An 18,381-nucleotide genomic window follows, 5' to 3' on the forward strand; every position below is an offset into this window, starting at 1 on the left:
TGTGTATCCTTTGCCAAGCTGATTCACAGCAGCATTTTCTGATCATTTCTAGCTATACGTTTATATGTATATGTTTGGCCTATGATTAAACAAACAAACAAACAGACAGCAGTGTCTGGAAGATGGAGGTGGAGAGAGCCAGGGCCGAGAATGAAGGGTGGCCAGAGCAGATGGCTGCTGAGCGGGAACTGGAGCCTCGCAGCTGACCAACTGCGCCCCGTGTGACGATACTTTCTGGCACGGAGAGGCGGCCGCGGCCGACTGAGAGCCAGGAGGAGGACTGGTCCAGCGCTGGAGGGGTACAGCGCGCTTGTGCTCGAGCCAGACGAGCGGTCAGCTCCGAAACTGCGTTATTAGAGGGAGTAACAAGTCCTTAGGTACCACAATGATAATACGGCCCCTGGGTTTTCCAAGAAAAGCCCTTTAGAGTCCCACCTATTGCTAGAGAAAAGATATGAGGACCTGTGACTTTCCTGCGTCCGAGACGCAGCAGGATAGCTCGCCCGTCAAGCATACAAAATGCACGCCACCAAACTATGAGGCAGGAGGTAAAATTAGTCTGCATTTCCTCCTCAGAAGATAACTTGCATCAATATTTGAGCATTGAATGAAAAAATAAGTATGCGTCAAACCATATAGAGTTTCTTCAATTCTGTGTATACTGCTTCATTCCAATTCCCTGTGGAGTTCAGTTCATGTTCTAAGAGATGGTGTTCCCATTCAATTTAGACTCTAGGTGTCAAGTCTTCTAAATGCTTAGAATTTCTCTAGATTTAAACTTTCAAGATGCAGAGACAAACGATATATGAAACTATTGATATATCGTTATGCATCGCTAATTACACTTTAATAGTGCAAAATGTGATTTTGTGGCGCCGTAATTAATTTAGATTTGTAGGGAACTTGTAATTGTGAAGCAAATGCATACACCGCGTGCAGTTAATCGTGTTAATTTCCAATAGCACACGTGGGTAAATCGCTCCATGGTTAAGCGAAAAAATGTATCCGTACACCCCGTCAAAAAAATGCGTAGCATGACATTTGGGTCCCGCATACACCGTCTAACATGAACCATCAGGTGGCGCAAAGGAATTTGCATGACGGTGATCTAAACATGAAATATGAATATGAATATACGAGAGCCCTAAGGATGGAGCGATCGCGCCTTTAGGCTGCTTTATGGGAAATGTGGCACCGTGTCCCCGTCGCTTTGGGGGCCGTGATGTGACGCTAAGCTGCGGGAAGCGTAACGCGGTGATGAGCCGCAGTTTTGCGCTGGTTAAAGAGACGGACCCCGGGTCCTGCTGTTTATTCCCATGCTATATACGCTCTCTCTCTCTCCGGCTTCATCCCTCCGTCACACACATTTAGAAAATGGAGTTTGCCGAAAGGAAAAGGAGCAGGAAATCGCAAAGCTTTAAACTGGTTAATGAGGAAGGTAAGGAAGGGGCTTTTGAAGGTGTGACCTGCATATTCCCGTCGCTTCTTCTAAAAATAACAAAAGCAAAATGGGGAACATTTTTTTGTCTAAATGCATGGCTTGTCTGCCTAATTCTCAAGACGCTTTGATCAACGAGGGAATAAGACCTAATTTTAAATTATTAAAACGTCGCCATGGAAGTCATAACAGTTGATTTGAAAAATAATGTGAAGTGTCTTATGTCGTGATGAAGTGTTACATTAACGGCGTAACAGGAATCTATTTTTACGGACAATCCATGCATTACTAAACCAGACCTGAAAATCAGACGATCCGAGTTTCTCCTAAAAACTTGTCCGGCTTTTGACGTCTTAATGTTGAATACAAAAAAAAAATCCACGGCGAAACTTGACGCACTTCAGGATGAGTTTTCAGCACATTTAGACACTGTGGCGTTTAAATGTGATGTTTGGAGACGGATCGAGCCCGTTGAGCTCCGGCGGCATGTTTATAATACCTACAGGTGGAAGAGCCTGTAGAGCATCGCTGGCTGCCAGCCTCGGCCACTCTGTCCCTACAGCCGCACATACTGCTCCAGACGGCAGTTCGATACGCTGCAATAGCTGCTGTATCATACATATGCTTTTGTGATCGCTATTACATGAATGGTGCGAGGAATATTTTGATATTTTTTGTTTGATCTGCTGTCTCAAGAATATACCTGTGGGATTTCTGTATAATTCGCATTCATTCCCTTACTATTATTTTTTTTTTCTTTCCTTTTTTTTCCAGATACTGAAACTAGGTACTTTGACAGTGCTGGAAGCATAGACGTCAATGGCAGAATTAAAGATGTTACCATAACTGAAGGTACAGTGACAGTAATTTCTGGGAAACAGACACATTTTGTATGATTGTTTAAGTACTGTTCTAAGGATTTGCTCTTCATATTTACCTAAAAGGCATTTCAGTGATATCCACAGATGTCTGAGGTTTGCTTTTGTCTGAGCACAGTGCGTCGGTCGCATTTGACTGGCCCAGAATATTCTGGTACGTGAGGTACCTGTGCTTCAGCCATACCTGCCCGCCTCCCAGGTTGGCTTGGCGACGACGGCATGGAGATCAAGAGGCAGATCACGGGGATGATGCGGCTCCTGAGTGACAAGGCCAGCCGTGGGCACCAGCGGCCCGGCGGCACTGGGGACAGCCTCAAGGCGGAGCCCCAGGACGCAGAGCCGAGCTGGGGGCAGCCCTTGGCGTTGTGTCTCGACGAGCCCCAGCACAGCACCTGGAACCTTGAACCCGCGCCGAGGCCTCAGGTGCCAGGGCAGTACAGTACCCGTTCGAAAACCTCAAGGATGCTGAGAGATGCTGGAGGCACGGTAAATCCCAATGGTGCGTCTACGAGTCACAGCAAATCGATCGATCACTCCCCCCCCAGCCCCCCCCACCCCCCCCCCACTCCGGTCCTTTTTCTTTGTGGTTTTGCTGAAGAGTAAGGCAGCACGCAGGGCCAGAGAGCTTCCCTGATGTCATCTTCTTTTTAAATGCCATCCTAAAAAAAAGAAGGGAATATTTATAGCTTTTCTTTTGCGGTTTAATGAAATTTTCAGAGGTCCACCGTTGCTTGAGCGGATTCCCTCATCGATCACATCTGAGACAGCATTTCACTGCTCTCAGCTGTTGCAGATTTATTGCTTCTTTCCTATGAACCATTATTTCATCCCTCTTTCTTTTGGCTACTAAACCGCTGACAGGAGCATCTTAACGTGAAGCAAAACGCTCACGATCCTCACCAACCCTCTTATTCCTTTATTGGCCAACCTGAGTATTTTTATCCTAGTTTTTCACTTCTGTTTTCTGTTTGGAAAAGAATGGGACAAACCACGCCCGTTCCCAAATCCTCGTCCCTTAACTACCTAGCACTGTGCCTAATCCACCAGCCATTTAATCCACACAAATAGTGAGAAGATATTTCCTTCCAGGAGATTAGCGACATTGACATTCTAGACTGGATTAGTGTTCCCCAGTCTCGTCCTTGGGGGCCTAAAGTCAGTCCATGTTTTTGCTCCCACCCAGCTCCCCACCAGAGGCAGCAAAAATGTGGGCAGTCTGTGGGTCCCCAAGGACTGGATTAGGAAACGCTGGACTAGAAGGTTAACCCATTGGGATTGAATTTGACCAATTAGCCAAGGCCTGAAGAACATGTCTGCTCATCAGAGAAGGTGCCTGACTGGTTCTGAGGATGGTGGGGTGGGGTGGGGTTCCTTCAGTGCAGAGAGCGAGGAGGACGGGATGCCGCCTTGAGAAAACGGAGACAAGACAAGGACGCATTCAGGATGGCAAATCTGCTCATGTGCATACACCATCACAATAGGCCATTCACATGCTGCTTGGAGATGGGGTCCTCATAGTGAAGCCTTTACCTGGTCTGCCTGTCTTGTGCTGTCCAGTGACGAGCCTGCCCGGAATCATGGAAGCAAACTGCTGCATGTGTAATTGCAAAAGCACATTGCAGGCCATCCTGCAGGAGCTGCGCGCTGTGAGGAAACTGATGCAGCGGCAGAAAGGTGAGTGTTGCCACGCTCTGCAACGAGCCGCGGAAAAAGGTTCTTTTTCCTCTGGCATATAGGAACCGAGCCATATCCAAGCCAAACTGCGAGAGGCTAGATACAGCGCGGTTCCAGATCTCCTTGGTTTTCCACTGCAGAGGGGTCGGCTCGGAAATCGCGTTTGGAGAGTGACGTAAAACCGAAGAGATGCTTATTTACTGTTCACACGGTGTACATCATGATTTACTATGTACTAATTTCCACTAGCAAGTGACAATCACGATCTTATGTTAGCATCAAATGCTAGCATAATTAGCATTAGTGTGTGTAAATTTTGAATTATGAATTATGAATCCATTTCGTTCATCAGTTTTATACTACTTTTTAAGTAGGAGGTTGGAAATTTTCAAGTTCCGAGCTATCAGGAATGCATCAGTACGTCATGATGTGCGATACTACTTAAAACGAATAATATGCACAATATGCTCTATTTTTCCTTCAGGCAATCCCTGTATATCGACACAGATCACAGGTATCTGTGCATTTTAACTAATCAGATGGTGATGATGCAACCAGCTCGGTTTGGTCACGCTTTCGGCCCTGCTAGTGAGCAGGGACGTGTCAGTGCGCTTATGGCTCGGATGCTTTACAATGGAAAACCGCCAGTTCGTGCCATGGCTCGGTTCTTGGTGGCAGTGGAAAAGCACCAAAAATTTGTGCCCGGTTCTGATTCTTCAGCATCAGTTCATTTCACTTCATTTGGGCCAGATCTGCCCAACAGGAATCTGAACGGTGTTGGCCCTTGCCCTCAGATTCAGGTTATTAATGTTAAGGTTGATGCTCAGGGATTCGGGAACCATGTTCTACTTGCAGAAAACGGAGCACTCTGGCTAATGTTGCACAGCAAGCTGCTGCTGTTGTAATAGTTTGGGGAGATCCGTCTATATCAGGACCCCAAACATGCCAGGACATCCATCCAAATCATGCAGCAAGACAATAATACAAAACTCAATAACAAGCCTGTGTCAGAATGGTTGAATAATGGAAGATGAATACAGCCAATATGGTTTTATTTATTTCCAACAAAAATACTACTTGTACCTGTACAAGTTAAATTTCAATGCTTCCAAAAATGCATTGAAAAGCCATAATGCTACTTGTATGTGGAATCACAGACACTCAACAGACATTATTGATCTAAAATGACAAATGGCTCTAAAAACAGAAGCCTAAGTGCACTTAATGACATGAAAGATCATAATATTTTAATAAAATTAAACCAACTTTCCAGAATTTCCCCGTGGCATGAATAAAGTTAATCTTAATCTTTAAATACTACAAATTACAGTATTTTTATCCTATGTATGCCTCTGTCTGGCAATATTTATTATTATTATATATATAATATTATTATTATTTAGATGAGATGCTAACTGAATGTTTGGATTTTAGCTTTGAATTCTGGGATTCTGTGCAAGGTCATAACCTAAACTATTATAGGCTATTATAGGTCTCTATTAAATGTCTGTTCTTATACTCTTCTCCCATTTAGGTATCAAAATGTGGCATGCAACGCTTCGATCAACGTGTCATAACGTTATTTAAAATTAGTACTGTGCATTAATGAGAACATTTTCACAGCCTTAATTATACATGCACACACACACCCACACGTTTGTACTCATATCTTTGTGGGGCAAAACCCTAATCGCAACAATCCCAACCCTATGCTTAACCATAAGTAACCAAACCTTTGGCATTTTTAGCTTTGACTGCAGTCACAGATTTTTATGAAAATGTTTCCCCTTGTGGGGATCGAAAAATGGTTCCCACAACATCAAAACAGCAGGATTTTACCACATTGAGTTAGGTCCCCACAATGCAATATATACATAGCTCACACACACACATACACACACACGTTCAGCTGTCCACTTCATAATACATATGGTTTAGTATTACATATTATGTACAGTATGCAGTTAAATTCATAATAGTAATTTTATTTCAAATACAGAATATATGTATGACGCGGCCCTGTGGTGTTCTTGACGTGCTGTTCCTGTGAGAGGTTCATCTCCTGCAGAGCTGTATTTGTTTACGGACCTTAGTAGCCCAGGAGAAGCCGCACAGGACCTCAGCCGCTATCAGCCCCATCCGATCCCCCGTCCCAAGAAAGAAGCCGTGCAAGAGGAGACCTGTCCACAAGGTGGTGCCAGTGAGTCTGCCTGGAAAAAGGGCTTCTCTCCTATCCGGCGCCATGCCAGACTCCTGTGGAGGGAGGGACAGAGGGCCAAGGGAAATATCTGTCCTGGACCAGTTGGACCAGTCTGGCCAGCCTCCCAAACCCGCCTCACCACCTCCTGCAGACGATGCCTTCAGTCGCTACAACCTTCAGAGGGACATGTCATCCTCCGAGGTAACAAAGCCGCCATATGGAGCTCAGGACAGGATACCTGAGCTATTTTAGGTTTCGGCATCCCGTGTCGTACATGTTGTAAGTGTGCAAAAGGTTCCATGGCTTATTGTCCTTCTTAATGTCCCTCCCACTGAAGTTTTCCAGGCTACATCATGCCTTCCAAAGCCATTTTTCACAATATGCTCTTGAGGAATTAAGTGTTTCACGGGCAAACAAGTGGCTTCATAAAAGAACTGAGTCAGTATCCCTGAGTAGACCCTTGAGAGAGAATGCTTCAACCAAAACTTGTGATCATTGTGTATACAGTTTTGTCTGTAGTACTGTCATGCCTTGTCATGATTAAGACTGTCCTTCCAATGTGAAAGTGTCACCGTGAATCTCATCAGCACCGAAAGAGATTGGTGAACTTGACTGGCACTGTCGCTCACCACAGGCCAACGATCCGATTAAGTGATGTTGGGTTCTCATGTGTGTGTTTGCGCCCGTACTTGTGTGTGTGTGTGTGTGACCAGGTAGGCCTATACCTTATGGGGACATAATGTCCCCACAACATGATAAATACCCATTTTTTTTGTTGGTCCCCATAAGGGAAAACTCAGTTTAATAAAAATCTGCAATGACTGCAATGAAAAAACTAAAAATGCAAAAACTCTTGTATTTTGCATGGTTACTTATGGTTATGGTTAGAGCTGGGTAGGGTTTAAGGTTATCATAGTTAGCGTTAGCATTTTTCCTATAGAAATGAATGAGCGGTACCCATAAAGAAATGTTTATCTGACTTGTGTGTGTGTGTGTGTGTGTGTGTGTGTGTGTATTCGGCCAGGTGGGTGTTCAGCCCGAGATCCAGCTGGCAGAAGACTACGATGTGTTTATCTCGAAGTCCCAGCTGGACTCCATCTTGGTCAATTACACCCGCTCTGGGAGCCTGCTTTTCAGGAAGCTGGTGTGCGCTTTCTTCGATGACGAGACGCTGGCTAACTCGCTGCCTAATGGCAAGCGGAAGAGGGGCCTGAACGACAACAGAAAGGGCCTGGACCAGAACATTGTGGGGGCCATAAAGGGTAGGATGTCTTTACTGCCCCTGGGGGGGGGTGCTGCAGAATAACAGACATAATGAAAATGAGATTGGATACTCGTGGGAGTTTTGCTTACACAAAAATGTTCAGAATGAAAAGTGCAGAATGAAAAATGATTGGTTCAGCAAGATAGCCAATCAGATTGCAGAGGAGATGGGTCCAAGCAACTAGTGGAGGCAAGACCAAGACATCTGACCGGTTGGTGCCGCCTCCTCTAGTTGCTTGGACCCACCTCCTCTACCACCACCTTCCTTCTGCCCACCGAACATTTTGGTGTTAGTAAAACTCCCATGAGCGCGGGGGGTCGTCCAAGCCCAGTTTCTTAAAAATACATTTAGTTTAAAGTATAAATCCATATCTAGGTGAACCACATGATAACTCTTGTATTCTAACCTCAACAAAAACTCTAGCATGACCAAATTAACCTGTAGCTGAATGTCACCTGTAGCATAATGTCACCTGTAGCTAAACGGCACATGTAGCGTAGTATCACCTGTAGCTAAATGTCACCAGTAGCATAGCGTCACCTGTAGTTAAATGTCACCTGTAGCGTAACATCACCTGCAGTTAATTGTCACCTGTAGCATAATGTCACCTGTAGCGTAACATCACCTGTAGCTAGAAGTCACCTGTACATTTCATAATGCTGGGTTATTTTTTCTCCACTTCCCACAGCGTTTACAGAGAAGTACTGCACCACTAACAAGATCGAGAAGCTCCCCGGTCCCAGAGATTGGGTGCAAATTCTGCAAGACCAGATTAAGCTGGCCAGGAGACGGTTAAAAAGACAGAACGTGGGTGAGTTTTATTTAATTCCGGATAAATAAAAAAGCTGAAAACATTCAGTTAACTGCTAGTTTTAAGTCTTTTTGTAGGAAAGACAAAATTGGCTGATTGTTATTTTCCTCTTAACAGAGGCTGCAGATGCTGTTTTGAACAAAACTGCCACATACACCACAGGTAGGTTACACCCCCTGCGCCACCCCCCCCCATCCCCTGCATTAAATGGTTCAGTACCATCTTCCATCTTGTCTACCACCCCTCCCTTTTTCTGTCATACTATCACCCAGACGTCTTTCCATCCCTCCCTCGTCTGGCCGAGTCATTACCACCCAGACCCCAAGCTCCATCCCATAAATCTGTCGTCCTTGTCCCTGGATCATCTGACGACTCGCAAAATGTCAGCTAATTATCTCTGTCTTTGCCTCTGTCTCCCCCCCCCCTTTATGAGGGGGGGGGGGGTCACCCACAAACACTACCCCCCCCCCCCCCCCCCCCCCGCTGCTTCATACTTTATCTCTCAGGACATAGAAATATATCTGCCTCACTCACAAAAGGCAAGAAGCCTTAAAGCAGAGGGTGATTATTATGATGATGATTTCCTGATATAAACCAGTGCCCTTTGACAGCAGTGAAGAGCAAACTGTTTTCAAGCCATATAGCTAACCCCATCTTAAGGGTAGTCCATGAATTAAAATATCTATTTTAATTCACACCTCCTATTTACTCACTGCAAGGCAACACGTAACCAAAAAATTTAATCACGAGGTGTGTTACAAGAAAACTGATTTTTCTGTGGTATATTAGATAAATCCTATCCTATGGAATGGCCCTATAGGATGCAGGGACTAGAATTCACTGGCAGAATTACTGTTTGCTATCAGTGGGCCAGTCAAAACTGACTTATAAGCATATTTTGGTCATGGAATATGATTTGATCTAGGTGCCCTCAGTAATATCCGTGTACCTCATTGCTTGTTACAGGTGTGCACTTCTGCATTTATAAAAATGGCTAAATTGATGCTGGGGGGGTTTATTTCCGCAGAAGAGTGTCACTGCTCAGAAGACAGGAAAGAAAAAATAGAACTACCTAGAGGTAACAAGCCTGAACAGTTAATGTCTTCGCTGTTTTTTCTAATTTATTAGAAAGCAACAGGATGTAATTTATTAGACAGATAATTAATACTACAGGTACCTTTTGTTTACTTGTAATTGTCTGTTCTTCAGGTAATGAGTTAAAGAAGACTGCAGTTGGCATTGAAGGGGACATCTCTGCTTAATGCTTAATGCATTTTCCAGCCAAATAGAAACTTGGTGATGGAACGATGTTTGTCAAGCCCCCAGGCTCCTCTGACTCTGAGACACTTTAAAAACTGAAAAGTGATGTATGTGTAGATGGGATATGCTTCTTCTCACACATCCCATCTTGAAATGCATACATATAAGGTGAAGGGGCAGCTTGGGGTGCGAGTGTAGGGTAGGCTGTTTATCCGAGGATATTACAGCATTTTTCGGGGAGTTAAGGGCCCTTAAATGTCCATCCAAAATATCTGGGTGACTTAAAGAAATCATTCCCAAGTGTAGTGGACCACTGCAGTATTACAGACACAAGGAACTTTTCCATGAAACTGAATTTTATGAATTTAGCTGTCATTTTACACACACATTGATAATTGGCCATAATTAATAAGTGGCTTTTAATTGCCAGTTTCAGGTGACTGTCTGTTACGTTTACATTGTGCCCCTTAAACGTCACCGTGTTTATTTTTTGTTTTTTATTTTGAGATCACTGTATTCTGTCCATATAGACCTATTCTCATAGCATCAGTCTACTATTTCTTCTTCTTTAAACACTAATTACCAGCCAGCAGTTCACAGTTGCGGTAACTGGATCTAATTGAGGACTGAAAATTGAGTCCCTACGTCGAGGAAGGCAAACTGTAGTTCAGCCCAATCTAAAATTGCCAGATTGGGTGGCTAGATAACATATTTTAAATCCGCTGTGTGATTTGATTTACGTTAGCTAACTCTCGATTAAGCATTGTAATGCTAATCGTGTTTATCGGATTCACACCGAACACATCTTGATGCAGGACATTTCAAGGAAACGGTAATGCCATGCTCATTGAATAATAAGAATGGAAATTTAAATGGAAATTACCATGAAAATAACAACAGATGTTCCCCTAGACTTACAATTATGGCACAGTTTTATGCATTTCAATGACTACATGTAGTCATATCCTACCCCTGACATTCGAAGTACACATAATTATCATTTAGTTTACTATTCTTTAATTATTTTTGCCCAAATGAATTAGCCATGTATGTAATATAATTAAGTGTTTTATATTAAAGCCAAGCCAATAAATTTTAAATGTTAGAAATAACATTGAAATAACTGACTTTACCTTTATGCACTTTATGTGAAGCCTTTTGTTTGTAATAAACTTATAATATTATGGTGCACATAAACGTTTTTCCCCTTTTGATTTAGTTTAATGCAATTATAAAAAACAAAGCATTGTTATGATCTTGTCAATAAGATTGTTTACAGAATAAAAATACTATCAAGATGTAAGTATGCCATCCTTTGATATGCATAAGTAATATTTTAAAATGAGTACTACTGCGAAATGAAGAGATGTGGACACTGTGTGAGATCTAATTATGTGTCTCTGTGTATTTATTTGTGGAGTGTGCTGGGAACACATCTATTTTAACTTGCTGTGTAGTCACAAGCTTTGTCAAACTGTAAGTGCTGATGTTGTCCTTTGCTGTAAGACTTGCCAAGAGCAGTGTTGTGCCCCTGTTGAATAAAGCAAATTTCTCACAGCTGTCTATATGTAATTTTTTTTATATCAGGTTGTAGACGTTTGACAAAACAGTTAAACATTCGCAAACGGTGGAGATAAAACGCAACAGAATGTGAATTTTAATTCACTCTGCCAGTCCGTATATTACACACTGTAATAAATATTAAGTATCTTTGTATTCTTAGATGATATATAGAGGACAGAATATTTAAGATGACAGTTCCGAAATTAAAGGCAATTTTGATTATTTATATTATTGTAGCCGTACATTTAAACATAGCTTAAAGGGGAGGTAAAGGCGCCAGTTAGCTCTTAAAGGACCCTTGTTATTTCAGCTCTTTTATTCAAAATTTTCAGCATATCTGCATTTTCCATTCAAGCTGCAGCTTTATTTTGGTGTAGAATTACGTATAAATCCTTTTGGATATAAAAGAACGCTTTATTCTACAGTCTCCCTAGAAGAAAAAAATGTTTGTATCGAAATGCATTTATCTTCAGGCACAGTTTGGGGCGCCCCTTAAGGCCCCAGTGCATTCTGGGACGGCACCCTCTCTTGTATCGAGAGAGGCGCCGCTAAACCGAAACCGGTAAGGGAAAAAAGCGGAGTGCGGAATTAAAGGGGAAATGAAATGTGAATATAAGCGTCGTCTTTCTTTAAACGTGCGAGGGCTATTGCTTTAAATATTTCCTGTTCGGTGGAAAACGCCGACTCTGTGCGGAGTGCGGGAGACGCGGGGGTTTCTTTAACTAGCCGAGTGTGGTGTCGCTCTCCGGGCAGCGGGTTACAAAAGGGTTAATTTTTTCAACTGCCGACATTTTTACACGCAGCTCGCTCGTTGTCCGGGACGAAAAAACACGACTAACGCTGTGCATAACCGGGCTCTATGAAAGTGGAGAAGGCATATGCACCGTTCTCTGCGAAATAACAGTACCCACGGGCCCGGCTTTTCTTTATGTATAGGTGTTTTTGTCTCCGCCCCCAGCTTAGCTAGCTAGCTAAGCCTGCCCATGCGTGGAGCTGGGGTGCAGCGGGGAGACACAACAAGGGGTTAATGTTGTGCTTCACTAAAAGTTTGCAGAATCTTTGCAGAATAACTTAAAAGTTTTACTTTGATGCCTGATATATTTGTGCAATATACGATAGGACATCAGCGGATTATAAGGCGTCCCTATGGCGATGCCACTTTGACAGGCACATGTCACACACCCTGTCGCATTAACTGGAACCCTGAGCTCACAGACAAGAGCGCATATAAACCGCCTTCTATCGCTTGAGTTCAGCATGGCTCATATTTCTAAAACAATTTTTAAAAATACAATTCTGATGTTATCCAGCCGCTGTCAGAAACTCGTATTAAAGGTGCTAGTTACTTTTATATATTATTTGTAATAGAATGTTAATGTACGTGCATTGTTATAGGTTTCCTTTCAACCCCTGGGCGATTATTGTGCAATTTTAGGCAGATAAAAGGTAAATAGATAAAAGGTTTTGGGTAAGCATATGGTATACATTCTTTGCATTCTTCCACCTTGTAGGCTGATTAGTGTTACATTTGAGTTACTTTATTTCTTTTTTGATAATATTAATATATCTAGTCATCATCAGTGAAGTACCAACCAAAATAACCAAGTTCTTGAACATAACTTATAACTTTTTCCTTTTTTTTTTTTGCTCCCCAAGATTGTCATCTGTTGAGAGACAGCGGTCCAGTTACTGGTAAAGGTGCAGCCATTGTCCCCAGGCCATGTCTGTGCGGGAGTCTTTTAACCCCGAGAGTTATGAACTAGACAAGGGGTTCCGATTAACCCGCTTCACAGAACTCAAGGGGACTGGCTGCAAGGTCCCACAGGATGTACTTCAGAAGCTTCTGGAATGCCTGCATGACAATCACTTCCAGGAAGACGAGCAGTTTTTGGGGGCAGTTATGCCCAGGTTAGGTAGGTCTCCTGAATCATGGCGCCCCCCTCTGGTAAACGCTAGCAAATGGGCCAAATGGGATCGGAGCTTAAACAGTATTTGTGTCGTCACCGTGACAACACTTCACTGAAACGTCCCCCATGTGTACAGGTATCGGCATGGATACTTGTGTCATCCCCTTGAGACACGGCGGTCTTTCACTTGTTCAGACGACAGATTACATTTACCCCATTGTGGACGACCCCTATATGATGGTAGGAATTCTGGAGCCTTCTACCATTTGTAATTCATTTTTTTTTTCATATCCAATGATTAGTGATTCCATTTATTAGTGTCTGAGTTGTTTCCTTTTCTTCCAGGGACGCATCGCCTGTGCCAACGTGCTGAGCGACCTCTATGCTGTAGGTGTCACAGAATGTGACAATATTCTCATGCTTCTGGGGATCAGCAACAAATTGTCAGATAAGGTGAGAAGCATATGTACTTAAAATACAAATTTACACCACAAAGGATCTACCATTGTGTGGACATAGTATAAGACATTTCACCATAGATATCTGCAATGTACAAGTTTTAGTTTCAGAGTTTACAGCTGTTGTCTTTTCGGACAGAATTTGCAAACCACCTGTAGATGACCCCTTTTGTCTTGGTACTTTTGCTTTATAGCTTTTACATTTTTAGGTTGTTGAGGTTTTGTAGCACTTAGAGATTTTCTCAGAAAATGTATAGTGCGTTATAGATAAAATGTATTATTATTATTATTATTATTATTATTACCGATGTATTGTCTGCCCTTGAATATAATGGCTGGCAAATGTCATCATCAGGAAAGGGACAAAGTGATGCCCCTGATTATTCAGGGGTTCAAAGACGCGTCGGAGGAGGCAGGAACGTCGATAACGGGGGGGCAGACGGTGGTGAATCCCTGGATCGTTCTTGGCGGAGTGGCGACGACAGTATGCCAACCCAACGAGTTCATCATGTGAGCGAATCTCTCGTCCCACGCTGTCGATTTCCTCCACTTCTTCACATTCACCTCAGACCTCCTCCTACGTGTGACCTGATGTCTCTTACCTTACCGTCAAATCCATTTGCAGAAGACGCGCTGTAACAGAGGTGAACATCACTGAGAACAGTGCAGTTTCAGGGTGTTTGCAGAAACATCTTCTGTATTGAGAAGACTGTATCTTTCAGCTTATAATAGTATTGATAAATATATACATATTTGCATAACGTAACATCCTTCGGCACAACGTCCCTTTGCATATACGCTTGTGGTCCCATAGCTTTACAATAGAGCTAATAGCCTACTTGGCTAATGGAACACAGCAGACGTAAGGAGTCATAGTGTAAACACGGTAACTGCACCACCGGCCGTATGACGGTACAGTACGTAGCCTAACTTATAATACCCATAATACTTGAGAATAATAATAAATATATATTTTATGCATTTTTAAATTTACTTTATTGTATTTTTTATCATTATTTTTTATGTATCTTCTGTCTCATATGAAGTATCTTGGCTTTTTAGGGTATACAGGTACAGTATAGATGCAGTGTACCATATAGGTATGTATACGATGTTCACATAGCGTCCAAGTCGCCTAACGTCCGAATGGACAGAACGTAACCCAGTCTTGCGTTCTGCCAGATCTCTCAGTCAGGGGTTAGTTAAGGTTTAGTTCTTGGCATATGGTACGTGAGAGAGAGAACAGTTACTAGCAATTACTTATTGAACACTTACATTAACACTTCAATATCCTAAAATTCAAAGTGTAACAAAAACTGGATTTTTACACCTATTTCCAGTTGTATTCGAATACAAATGATTTTGCTGCCTCCACAAATACAAACACTGTGCTTTCTGCACATCCCTACATATATATCTGCAGAATGTATCTTCCTCGGCGCTTAGTTATTTATAAAATCATGCATCGTAGGGGGTCTCGAAGCCAAACATTAGAGAGTTTGTAGCAAGATGTTTTTTGATAGCTTAACGCTGAGCTATTTTTACAGCTCATTTGTTGAGTTTAAGCAGCCGTACACTTCACTGAGGTCTGATTCACTGGTGCTCATTTTTACTGGCCGATCCCCTGCAGGCCCGACAACGCTGTACCTGGAGATGTGTTGGTGCTGACAAAACCCCTGGGGACACAAGTGGCCGTGGCTGTGCACCAGTGGCTAGACATCGTAAGTGAGAAGCCACTCATAGTCACACAACATGCATGTGTTTCCAAAATTACAGTGCTGCAGAGCTGTGTTAAAAAAGGAATTTAATTTTAAGGTATCTTAGAAGGCTCTCATTGACCATATGGCTATATATTATTATTTTTTAAAATATTTTAAATTTAGAACTAAATATATTTGAATAATTGGCTAAAATAATGCTGTATTTCTCTGGGCTATCACTCCCCATTTTCTTAGTAGCTTTCTTTCTGAAGCGTTATAATTTTTTATATGTTTGATATCATTACAGCACATACACTAGTAGCCAAAGCACTTCAAATTCTTAGAGATTGCAGAACTTTATTCAACTGTTGCTCCAGTTACTTTAATCACCCAATGTATGATATTTGTAACAGTCTTTGCTTGTAAACAATATTGCTAGTATTCATGTAGTAATTTTTATAGCGTAATGCCAAACATGCTGGGTGCTTCCACAATCTTGGCCGCTAGTGTATGTACATACACTAATGCACTCATTACTGTATATGTGACACTCTTCTGCTTTAACAGCCTGAAAAGTGGAACAAAATCAAACTGGTGGTGACACAGGAAGACGTGGAGCTGGCTTATCAGGAGGCCATGATGAACATGGCCCGGCTGAACAGAACCGGTACGGGGGAGCCGCCCTGTCGCCCGCTGAGCTCGGCTCTACCTCAGTCACTGCCTCAGTCACTGCCTCAGTCACTGCCTCAGTCACTACCTCAGTTACTGCCTCAGTTACTAAATCAGTTAGCTGCTTTTGAAGTAATTCTTTATCTCAGTTTTTGTGTTACAGATAGACCTGGAAATTCTAATATTATGGTGGAGTGTTTTGGTTCTTTCCGGTTTGCAGAACATACATAAATTTAATGGTCCAGTGAACATGAGCCAGCTGGCTGTCTTCAGGCCACAATCTGAAGGTGTTTTTATTTAATTTTTTTTTTTTTATCGATACGTCTCCCAGCGGCCGGCCTGATGCACACCTTCAACGCCCACGCCGCCACCGACATCACGGGCTTCGGGATCCTGGGCCACGCCCAGAACCTGGCCCGGCAGCAGAGGAGCGAGGTGTCCTTCGTCATCCACAACCTGCCCGTGCTGGCCAAGATGGCCGCCGTCAGCAAGGCCTGCGGCAACATGTTCGGCCTCATGCACGGCACCTGTCCGGAAACCTCGGGTGAGGGGAGAAGCTGCCTGCCTAGCCTTTGATTTCACTACGTAAAAAGCCAGAAGAAAAGGGCTTTTCCTAGACTTGGTATTTGTACCTATAGATACTCCTCAGTTTAAGGTGGGGTTATGTTCTGATGAACCCATCGTAAGTTGAAAATATCATAAGTTGAATATGGACATGATATGATATTACACACTTGGGCGTTTAATAGACATAATGGGCTAGGGGAAATTTAGTTACACACCTTACAATACATCGCTAAACATTATAAGAGATGTTTACGCTCGTGATTTCTACAGAGACTTGGAAAGTGTGGGTGGATGGTACCACTGGCCAACTTTAATAGGAAGTATCGTACTGCATATTGGTAGCCTGGGAACATATCAGAATTCAAATTTTGATGAATATTGTATGTGCAGTCGCACCATCGTAAAGTCGAAATGTCATAAGTCAAACCATCGTAAAGCAAAGGGCATTTGTATAGTTGGTGACCGTTTGGATTTACACCCGCCCCTCTTCATGTTCAGGAGGCCTGTTGATCTGCCTGCCCCGAGAACAAGCGGCACGTTTCTGTGCTGAAATAAAGTCCCCCAAGTACGGCGAGGGCCACCAGGCCTGGATCATCGGCATCGTGGAGAAGGGCAACCGCACTGCCAGGATAATTGACAAGCCCCGGATCATCGAGGTGGCCCCACAGGTGGCCACGCAGAACGTCAACCCCACTCCCGGGGCCACCTCTTAATCCTGCCTCCCCCCCAGCCTTTTTAGACACATGTTCTGATGCCATCCTTGAATACATAACAACTGCTGTGTCTGTGTGATTCTTGTGTGCTCAGACGTCACCTTAGGGCAGAAGGGACACGGACACAGTTTAAAAAGAAAAAAAAACAGTAAGTTCATTGCCTTTGTGTCTTTTTTTCCTATGTTAAGTGAAGACACACCTAATCATAAGGCAGCTTCTGAGCTGAGAATATTATTACCCAACACTGTTGATTCATTTTGAATCTTTAGACAGGTTTCGTCTATCGCCGTTTAGGCTCTCTTCAAAGGTGTCTTCACCCTGCACACCTTACCGATACGTAGCAAGCATTTTTATTGTTTTATTTTTTTTTTCGTTAGTCCCTGCACTATGTACAGTGAAATCCCAGGACTGGAGTACGAGCTCCTAACGGATGCCATGAGAAGAGCGAAGCGGGATGTAAACCAGGAAGTGGGAACTTGAGGGGTTGCATGGTAGTTTGTGTTGTTTTGGCCGGTTTATTTTATTTTTTTTCCTCCCTATCCAATAATGTTCTACACGTCAGTCAGAGGAGAGATCGGTGCATGCTGGTAGTGTCAGCTGAGGAAAGTTAACGTTATATACCGATAAAGGTGCCGTGCGTGTCCTGCGTAATCGGTTATTTTGACGTTTCTCGTAACAGTGCGACTGCTTCGGTCTGCTGGATTCTGGAGGCCATAAACGCCCAAGGAGCGGCTCAACCGTGTACATGCTGGGGGGTTCAGGGAACTTCCCACGACAACATGTTCTGTGGTCAGTAGTTACAGCGTGTGCGACATTGGCCACTCAGTACGTCTCCATAGGCACTTCAGCGTGTAGTGCGTCACATAGCTCTCTTAGTTTAATTTTTTATCTTTTTTGTTTTGTTTTGCAAAACAGTGTCATGTCAACATTGCGACTTCCGCTGAGACCCCAATAAATGTATAATTTTTTATCTCTTGTATTTCAGACGTGTTTGTCTTTTATTTCGGTTAATGTGTGGGGAGGAGTCTCTGCCATTGGGTGGAGCAGCACTTCGTAAATCCGCAGTCGGCATGTATGGCCTGTTTCTGGGACCCCACTTAAAAAGTCACGACAAAAACTTAATAAATACCTAGTGAGTAGGGTCAGAAGATCATAGCCAGCTCGCGGGATTGCAGAGCATGCAGCCTGTTCGGGTTAAAGACAGCTAGGGTAAGGGCTGCCTTTAAGGCTATAATTAGGGTTAGGATTTGTTTTTACGGTTTAAGTTGGGGTTAGAGTT

General features: G+C 43.2%; 2 protein-coding genes across 3 annotated transcripts; both read left to right on the forward strand.

Moving 5' to 3' along the window:
- Positions 1-1,025: 1,025 nt before the first annotated feature.
- bend7 (BEN domain containing 7) lies at positions 1,026-11,082 on the forward strand. 2 transcript variants are annotated; one of them, XM_072702891.1, is made up of 10 exons: positions 1,034-1,438; positions 2,213-2,290; positions 2,516-2,815; positions 3,874-3,990; positions 6,084-6,391; positions 7,215-7,452; positions 8,143-8,265; positions 8,383-8,427; positions 9,293-9,343; positions 9,475-11,082. In XM_072702891.1, exons 1-10 carry the CDS (start codon positions 1,375-1,377, stop codon positions 9,525-9,527), a joined length of 1,377 nt encoding a protein of 458 aa, XP_072558992.1. In that variant the 5' UTR covers positions 1,034-1,374; the 3' UTR covers positions 9,528-11,082. The 2 variants fall into 2 exon arrangements, with proteins under 2 accessions (XP_072559027.1, XP_072558992.1); XM_072702926.1 differs by lacking the exon at positions 9,475-11,082 and having other exon boundaries at positions 1,026-1,438; positions 9,232-9,329.
- A 490-nt stretch (positions 11,083-11,572) lies between these two features.
- sephs1 (selenophosphate synthetase 1) lies at positions 11,573-18,081 on the forward strand. Its single transcript, XM_023809093.2, has 9 exons — positions 11,573-11,650; positions 12,745-13,001; positions 13,132-13,235; positions 13,341-13,448; positions 13,809-13,963; positions 15,084-15,174; positions 15,721-15,820; positions 16,154-16,366; positions 16,888-18,081. Exons 2-9 carry the CDS (start codon positions 12,809-12,811, stop codon positions 17,100-17,102), a joined length of 1,179 nt encoding a protein of 392 aa, XP_023664861.1. The 5' UTR covers positions 11,573-11,650; positions 12,745-12,808; the 3' UTR covers positions 17,103-18,081.
- The last annotated feature ends 300 nt before the right edge of the window (positions 18,082-18,381 follow it).

This window comes from Paramormyrops kingsleyae, chromosome 1, assembly GCF_048594095.1.
Source record: "Paramormyrops kingsleyae isolate MSU_618 chromosome 1, PKINGS_0.4, whole genome shotgun sequence".
NCBI classification, from domain to species: Eukaryota; Metazoa; Chordata; class Actinopteri; order Osteoglossiformes; family Mormyridae; genus Paramormyrops; species Paramormyrops kingsleyae.

Excerpts from the sequence above, each read along its gene's own strand:
- sephs1 (XM_023809093.2), top strand. The coding sequence starts at position 12,809 with ATGTCTGTGCGGGAGTCTTTTAACCCCGAGAGTTATGAACTAGACAAG. Across the intron at positions 13,236-13,340 it reads TGGACGACCCCTATATGATG|GGACGCATCGCCTGTGCCAA; the intron begins GTAGGAATTCTG and ends CTTTTCTTCCAG. Across the intron at positions 13,964-15,083 it reads CAACCCAACGAGTTCATCAT|GCCCGACAACGCTGTACCTG; the intron begins GTGAGCGAATCT and ends GATCCCCTGCAG.
- bend7 (XM_072702891.1), top strand. The coding sequence starts at position 1,375 with ATGGAGTTTGCCGAAAGGAAAAGGAGCAGGAAATCGCAAAGCTTTAAA. Across the intron at positions 2,291-2,515 it reads AGATGTTACCATAACTGAAG|GTTGGCTTGGCGACGACGGC; the intron begins GTACAGTGACAG and ends CCCGCCTCCCAG. Across the intron at positions 8,266-8,382 it reads GTTAAAAAGACAGAACGTGG|AGGCTGCAGATGCTGTTTTG; the intron begins GTGAGTTTTATT and ends TCCTCTTAACAG.